The sequence below is a fragment of the Hypanus sabinus genome, chromosome 23, assembly GCF_030144855.1.
Source record: "Hypanus sabinus isolate sHypSab1 chromosome 23, sHypSab1.hap1, whole genome shotgun sequence".
Lineage (NCBI taxonomy): Eukaryota > Metazoa > Chordata > Chondrichthyes > Myliobatiformes > Dasyatidae > Hypanus > Hypanus sabinus.
In genome coordinates this window covers 5,132,000-5,140,613 of record NC_082728.1, presented here as the reverse complement: position 1 = coordinate 5,140,613, position 8,614 = coordinate 5,132,000, and the positions used below count along the sequence as shown (strand labels likewise).

The 8,614-nt window shown below is 46.2% G+C and overlaps 1 protein-coding gene across 5 annotated transcripts in view; it reads left to right on the top strand.

The window, feature by feature from the left end:
• Nucleotides 1–8,614, top strand: part of LOC132379893 (uncharacterized) — a 45,356-nt gene that overhangs the window by 4,841 nt on the left and 31,901 nt on the right. For 4 of the 5 annotated variants that reach the window (XR_009507561.1, XR_009507560.1, XM_059948199.1 and 1 more), the window contains 3 exons: nucleotides 5,955–6,126; nucleotides 7,281–7,404; nucleotides 7,676–7,879. Coding sequence is in view for 3 of the 5 variants with exons in the window: in XM_059948196.1 (XP_059804179.1) it covers nucleotides 5,955–6,126; nucleotides 7,281–7,404; nucleotides 7,676–7,879 (500 nt within the window). In the remaining 2 variants the exon portion in view is untranslated. Of the gene's footprint in view, nucleotides 1–483; nucleotides 1,561–5,954; nucleotides 6,127–7,280; nucleotides 7,405–7,675; nucleotides 7,880–8,614 lie in introns of those variants that run through there. The other variant, XM_059948197.1, reaches the window with a different exon arrangement.

Genomic DNA, 8,614 nt, shown 5'->3' with positions numbered 1-8,614 from the left:
AGAAATCAACAGCCGATGGCGGGTCAGAGAGATTTTTGACTTTTTGGTTAGAGGTGATGCTTAATTCATCAGATCCGCTTCAGAATTCCAGTCAGATTTATTACAACCTGAAATTTGATTCGCAGGAAGCTCGAGAATCGACCGACCATGCTTAACTCGTCAGGTTTGTGTATGATGTGTACATCAAAGCATATAGTGAAGTCATCTTTTTGTTAACAACCAACACACCCAAGGATGTGCTGGGGGCCGCTCGCAAGTGTCACTATATGTTCTATTGCCAACAGAGCCTGTCTACAATGCTTGGCAGAACAACACAGGGCACAACACACACACTGAATGCTGGAGGAGCTCAGCAGGCCAGGCAGCATCTGTGGAAAAGAGTAAACTATTGCTGTTTCGGGCCGAGACCCTTCGTCGGGACTGGAAAGAAAGAGAGGAGGTCAGAGTAAGGTGGGGGGGGGGGTGTGGAAGAGGAAGAACTGCAAAGCGGTGGGTGACTGGTGAAACCAGGAGAGGGGGAGGGCTGAAGTTGACCAAGTAACAGCAACAACAGCAAGACAAGCCCCCATTCCTCCCTCCCACCCACAAACTCAAAACAAGCCCTGTTCCTGCCTCCCACCACCCACAAACTACCCCCTCATTGCTGGGGGAGAAGCTCCATTCAATGCAGGTTGGCACTTTCACTGTACCCTGGTTAATAGACTACCTGACTGGCAGACCACAGTTTGTACGGCTTCAGAGCTTGCGTCAGACATGGCTAAAGGCAGCACTGGGGCCCCACATGGGACTGTATTGGCTCCCTTCCTGTTTACCCTGTACACCTCGGACTTTAGATACAACACTGAGTCATGTCATCTGCAGAAATTCTCTGACGACTCAGCAATAGTTGGGTGTGTAAAGGGAGGACATGAGGATGATAAAAGAGCCCTGGAGGAGGACTTTGTCAAATAGTGCAAGCTGAATCGTCTGCAGCTCAACATCGATAAGAGAAAGGAGATGGTGGTGGACTTTAGGATGAGCAGGCCTGCACTGCTCCCTGTTACTATCGATGGTGAGGACGTGGATGTGGTGAGGACCTACAAGTACCTGGGGTGCACCTGGAGCACCAACACAGAGGCTGGGTACAAGAAGGGCCACAGTCGCCTCTACTTCCTGAGGAGACTGGGGTCCTTTGGAGTATGCAGGCCTGTCCACGTTTCCATCGGTCTGTTGTTGCCAGTACAATCTTCGATGCGGTGGTGTACTGGGCAGTGGCATCAACACAGGTGATGCCAACAGGCTCAATAAACTGATTAGGAAGGCTGGCTCTGTTATAGGAGTCAAACTGGACACACTGGAGGCTGTGGTAGAACAAAGGACCGTCCGGAAAATCCTGGCAATTCTGGACAATGTCTCTCACCCTCTGCATGCCACCTTGGCTGAACAGAGGAACACGTTTAGTAGTAGACAAAGACAACTGCGCTGCTCCTCATAGTGATATGAGGTCTTTCCTACCCTTGGCCTTTGGGCCGTTTAATGAGTCAACCTTTAATGATGACCCCTCCTGTTAGACTGTTTGAGGTAAATTATTTTTTATTCTTTCTTATTTCTTTTCTGATATTTGTATATCTGTGCACTTGTGATGCTACTGTGACACTGTAATTTCCTTTGGGATCAATAAAGTGTCTATCTATCTGAAAACCAAGTCAATTAGAACTGCAAACGCAGTTCATCCTGTGGAGCTTGCACGTGTTGAGGTGTTTGCGGGGTGGAGAAAGCAGGTTCTTTGCTCATGGTTGAGGGACTGGTGGTGTGCTGATGTTGAGATGCCAATTTCTGTACGAGATCAGAATAAAGATGAATATCACTGGCGTATGTCATGAAAATTGTTGTTCTGCAGCAGCAGTACATTGTGTTATGTGTGCTGAACAAACCAGATGGAAATGGAGTCCAGGGCTGACCCCCCCCCCCCGCCCCCCGGGAACTATGCTGCTAATGAGAGAGATGAAGAACAGAGGGAGGGGCATCTGCTACAGATAAGAGAGGGAGAGAGACGAGTGATTTATGTATTATGGCTTCTTCACTGATTATTTACCTTTTGCTACAAGGACAGTTTGCTCATTAACATTCTTGCTGAGATAGCAGAGAGTGGACTAGTTTGATGGACATGGACATGTTGAGTTGATGGATGGCTGATACCCCGTCAGTGGGGATAAAAGACGGGTCTGGGGAGACACCCTCAGACACACCAGTGGACACTGAAAGAGTGTTGTGCACCCACAGGAAGGTGGGGGCCTGGAGGATCGGTTCAGGGGAATCGGTCCGGAGCATGGTGGATGAAGGCAGACCGGTGGAGAGTTGTGTGTGTGTGTCCGCCCTTGTCTGCAACACAACAACAACTACCTCAGCACGAACTGAACTGAACTGAACTCAACTCTATATTCTCTCTGACAATACATTTACCCCTAGACTTTGATAGCTTGTTTTTTACTGTTATTATTCCTACACTTCTGTTTCTATCATTGCTAACCTGTTTTATATGTATATTGGCAGTTTTGATACTGTATTGTTTAGTTTACTAATAAACACCTTTAGTTACAGTGACACCAGACTCCAACGTATCATTCCATTTCTTCTGGTCTGTTAACCCAGTTATGGGGTACGTAGCAATTGCAAAAGTAAATACTATAAATCATAATAAGTATATTCATGTTTGCTGATGACACCATGATCAAAGACATATCAAAGGTGACGAATCACTGTGTAGGGGGAGATTGGAAATCTGACTGATGTGTTAACATGACAACCACCTCCCACTCAATGTCAGCAAGACCAAGGGGCTGATTATTGACTTCAGGAGGACAAAACCAGAGGTCCATCAGCCAGGCCTCGTCAGAGGTGGAGATGGTCAGCATCTTTAAATTGCTGTCTGTTATTATTTTGGAGGATCTGTCCTGAACCCACCAGCTAACTGCAATTACGAAGAAAGCATGTGAGCATCTCTACATCCTTAGGAGTTTGCTGAGATTTGGCATGACATCTAAAAGTTTGACAGACCTCTATACATGTGTGGTGGAGAGTATATTGACTGCCGCATCACAACCTAGTATGGAAATGCCCTTGAACGAAAAATCCTACAAGAAGAGGTGGATTTGACCCGGTCCATCACAGGTAAGGCCCTCCCCACCACTGAGCACATCTACATGAAATGCTGTCACAGGAAAGTAGGGTCCCTAACACCTCACCACCCAGGACACGCTCTCTTCTCACTGCTGCCATCAGGAAGGTGATACAGGAGCCTCAGGATTCACACCACCAGGTTCAGGAACAGTTATCACCCCTCAACCATCAGGTCCCACACCACCAGGTTCAGGAACAGTTATCACCCCTCAACCATCAGGCCCCACACCACCAGGTTCAGGAACAGTTATCACCCCTCAACCATCAGGTCCCACACCACCAGGTTCAGGAACAGTTATCACCCCTCAACCATCAGGACCCACACCACCAGGTTCAGGAACAGTTATCACCTCTCGACCATCAGGTCCCACACCACCAGGTTCAGGAACAGTTATCACCCCTCAACCATCAGGTCCCACACCACCAGGTTCAGGAACAGTTATCACCCCTCAATCATCAGGTCCCACACCACCAGGTTTAGGAACAGTTATCACCCCTCAACCATCAGGTCCCACACCACCAGGTTCAGGAACAGTTATCACCCCTCAACCATCAGGTCCCACAACACCAGGTTCAGGGACAGTTATCACCCCTCAACCATCAGGTCCCACACCACCAGGTTCAGGGACAGTTATCACCCTTCGACCATCAGATCCCACACCACCAGGTTCAGGAACAGTTATCACCCCTCAACCATCAGGTCCCACACCACCAGGTTCAGGAACAGTTATCACCCCTCAACCATCAGGTCCCACACCACCAGGTTCAGGAACAGTTATCACTCCTCAACCATCAGGTCCCACACCACCAGGTTTAGGAACAGTTATCACCCCTCAACCATCAGGTCCCACACCACCAGGTTCAGGAACAGTTATCACCCCTCAACCATCAGGTCCCACAACACCAGGTTTAGGAACAGTTATCACCCCTCAACCATCAGGTCCCACACCACCAGGTTCAGGAACAGTTATCACCCCTCAACCATCAGGCTCCTGAACCAGAGAGGATAACTCCACTCAACTTCTCTTGCCCCATCATTAAAATGTTCCCACAACTTATCGACTCATTTTCAAGGACTCTTCATCTCATGTTCTTGATATTTATTGTTTATTTATTCATTATTATCATTTCTACTTTTTGTATTTGCACAGTTTGTTGTATTCTGCACCCCAGATGTGTGGTCTGACGTTGACTCTGCTCTGGCTATCATTCTGTAGACTTTTTGAGTATGCTCGTAAGAAAATGAATCTCAAGATTGTACTGTAAATGGTGATACATATGTACTTTGAAAATAATTTATTTTGAACTTCATATATAAAAAAGAAAATTTAATTAGTACAAAAAGAGAGGAAAAATACTGAAGTAGAATTCTTGGGTTCATTGTCAGTTGGAAATCTGATGGCAGATGGGACAAAGCTGTTCCTGAAATGTTGAGTGTGTGTCTTCAAGCTCCTGTACCTTCTTCCTGATGGTAGCAATGAGAAGAGGGCATGTCCTGAGTGACGGGGGCATTAATGATGGATGCCACCTTTTTGAGGCATCGCCTTTTGAAGGTGCCCCGGATGCCGGGGAGGCTTGTGCCCGTGATGAAGCTAACATGAAGTTTATAGCTTTCTGCAGCTTTTTCTGATCCTGTGCAGTAGCCCCTCCATTCCAGATGGTGATGCAGCCAATTAGAATGCTCTCCACAGTACATCTGTAGAAATCTGTGAATGTCTTTGGTGACATACCAAATCTCCTGCAGCTCCTGATGAAATATAGCCATTCCCATGCCTTCTTTGTAATTGCACCAGTATGTCGAGCCCAGGATAGATCCTTAGAGATGTTGACTGCCAGGAACTTGAAACTGGTGTATGTTCACTCAACTTCCCCCTCCTGACGTCCACAATCAATTCCTTGGTCTTACTGACATCGAGTGCAGGGTTGTTACTGTGACACCACTCACCCAGCTGATCTCTCTCACTCCCGTGTTCCTCCGCGTCACCAGCTGAAAAGTTCTACCAAAAATAGTTATTTATTGATAGCATTTGAGCTGTATCTAGCCCAGGCATGGGCAAACTACAGCCCGGGGACCATATGCGGCCCGTTAAGCTTTTCAATCCGGCCCGCAGAACTTGATGAAATTATATTAATAAACCTTGTTAAGTGATGGACATGAGTAGTGCGCAGGTGCACGTACGTTCTCAAAATAAAAAATGCGCTCCAGATCAAATAACGCGCTCCACATACTGGCGCGCTCTCACTGTTCTGTCCTTGTGCTGGTCGTTGTTGAGTTTTGGCACAGGGGACAATTGAATAAGAAGGAGCAGGACAAGTAGACCTGCATCTCCTACCATTTTTGAAATAAAGACAGTCAGGAGGAGGTGATGATGATAATATCTTGAAGGATAACAGAATTTTCAGTGCTTTAAGATAATAACTGTTACTATTTAAAAAACTGTATTTTATTCATTTAATTTTCAGTGTTTTAAAAGTCATTTCAATAAATAGCTAAATACCATGGGACTTCAAAGACAGATATTTTGTTGTAATGCATTTGTTCATTTTCAATTGAAATTAAAGCACATGTTTTCTACATATCCCATGATATTTTATTTTCTCTTATGAGGTGTATTACCAAAACACTCTGTCCATCTGCTCCTGGTCCGGCCCCCCTGTCAAATTTTAGAACCCTTTGTGGCCCACAAGTCAAAAAGTTTGCCCACCCCTGACTAGCCACTCAACTGACTGCCTTTGTCAATGAAAATATTAGCCGATGCTAACCCTGTGTGTGTGTGATTTATTTTTTGGGAAAGGATAAGCTTGCAAAAGCAGCTGAAGAATTCCAGAGGGATAGCCAAGAGTACGGTCTTTTCCTGGATCGAATGGACAAATGGCTGAAGACACACCAAGAGCAAGCGATGCAGTTGCTCGGCAAGCACGACCGGACTGGCAACGGGATCCTTCACTATGAGGAGTTTAAACTTGGTAATGCACACATTCACAATGTGAGGACACTCCTCTGTAAACAAGCAGCCTGCCTCAGAGCCAGAGCAGAAGGTTGTGAGTTCACGGTTAATGGTAGTGTGGAGGAACATGGATCCACAGGGCCTATGGACGCCTCAACCTTGCGGCACAAGTTCATAGTTCGGCTAAGAAGGGGGAATTGAGTTCAAAAGCCATGAGGTTATGTTGCAGCTCTATAAAACCCTGGTTGGACCACAATTGGAGTATTGTGTTGGGTGCTGGTTACATCGTTATAGGAAAATGTGGAAGCTTTAAAGAGGGTGCAGGGGAGGTTTACTGGCACGTTGCCTGGGTTATGAGGATAGGTTGAGTGAGCTTGGGCTTTGGAGCGAAGGAGGATGCGAGGTGACTCGGCAGCGGTGCACAAGATGATGAGAGGCATAGATCGAATGGACAGTCAGAGACACAAATGGCTCATATGAGAGGGTATAATTTTATTGGGGGAAAGTATGGAGGGATGTTGGAGGTAGGCTATTTTTACACAGAGAGTGATGGGTGCATAGAATGATGACCAGGTGGTAAAGGCAGATACATTAGGGTCATTTTAGAGACTCTTAGATAGGATGATAGAAAAATGAAGGGCTATGTGAGAGGGAAGGGTTTGATTGATTGTAGAATGGGTTACGGGATCAGTATAACATTGTGGGCTGAAGGGCCAATGATCCCCCCCCCCCACACACACACACATGTACCTCATAACCTGCGTCTCCAAATGGTATTTTGTCAATGAATTTAAACGATTAATTGAAAAGAATAGCAAGTTATGTGTAACAGAGACACAAGAGAGGGAAGGGTTAGATTGATCTTGGAGTAGGTTAAAAGGTTGGCACAACATCGTTGGCCAATGGGCCTGTACTGTGTTGTTCGATCTTCTAACCCTAAGCACCAGTTTAGCAACACAATGAACTTTATTGTTCTTTGTAAAAATTGTGGATAATTTATATTTCTGTTTCTCTTGTGAATGCTGTTTATCTGATACTGTGTGTCTGTGATGCTGCTACAAGTAAGTTTTTCATCGCACCTGTGCAGATGCGTGGCAGTAAACTCGACTGGGCCTGATGTCAGAGATAGTATTGAGCAGAATGGTTTATTCAGTCTATGTTGCAATTTTTCAGGAATGCGAGACTTGAAGATTCCTTGTGTGGAAGCCCAGCTCCACATCCTGGCCAGACTCTTGGATCCCAACAACACTGGGACCATTGACTACGTGGAACTGGGTGCAGGTCTCGACAGAGTCAGGCAAGAACTTGATGGTCTTTGAGGGTGAACTGTGGTGGGAATGAACATTGAAGACGTTTGGTTTTTTAACCAGTCCTACAATGGTGAATTCAAAGCCATTGGTTTAGCCCATAAGACACTTAACCCCAGGTATGCCGAGTGGCCGGCCCTCGCGTTTCCTCCTCTGGACAGGAGACCTTTGTCAGCCGAATGAGTTGCTGGCTTTCGAGTGCGGAGCATGTTATGAAGTTTATAGATCATGTTTGTTCAGGTGTTACAATCTTACTTACAGGTATCAGCAGGGCAGCGTTGAAGAGGAGGATGAGGAGAATGAGGAGGAGGAGGAAGTGAAGGAAGCCAATGACAGGACTGTGGCGAGGGGAGGCAAGGAAAGACATGAAGCTGGAACGACGCTAGTGATCACCAAGGAAAAATTGAACCATTCTCCAGGCTGCCATCTGGGCCTTCAAAGCCCTTTACAAGTCTCCGAAGCTAGGTATGGTCCACGTAGAGCACTACAGTGAAGAAACAGGCTATTCGGCCCATCTAGTCTGTGCAAACTGTTATTCGGCCTTGTTCCATCGATCTGCACCAGACCATCGCTCCCCATACCCCTCCCAGCCACGTAGCTATTGAAACCTCTCTTAAATGCGGCAATTGAACGCACTTCTGCTGGCAGCTCTTTCCACGCTCTCGCCACCCACTGAGCGAGGAAGTTCCCCTTAAATATTTCACCTTGCACCCTTAACCTAAGACCTCTAGTTCTGGAGTCACCCTATGTCACTGGACAATACCTGCTGGCATTTACCTTATTGATACTCCTCATAATTTTGTATACCTCTATCAAATCTCTCCTCACTCTCCTACGTTCCAGGGAATAAAGTCCGAACCCACCCAACCTTTCCCTATAACTCAGGTCCTCAAATCTCACAAATCCTTGTAAATTTTCTGTTACTCTTTCAAGCTTATTGATGTCTCTCCTGACCAAAGCTGCACACAGTGCTCCAAATTAGGCCCCTAACATCTTGTACAACTTCAACATAACATTCTTCACTCGATTCCTAAGCCAGCTATCTACACTGAATTCTTTCTCGCAGTCGGATGTTAAAGGGAACTGAGATAAGATCACAAGACACAGGAGCAAAACTAGGCCATTCATTCCACCGACTATGCTTCACCCTTCGATCATAGTCAGATTACTATTCTCTTCTCCAACCCATTCTCCCGCCTT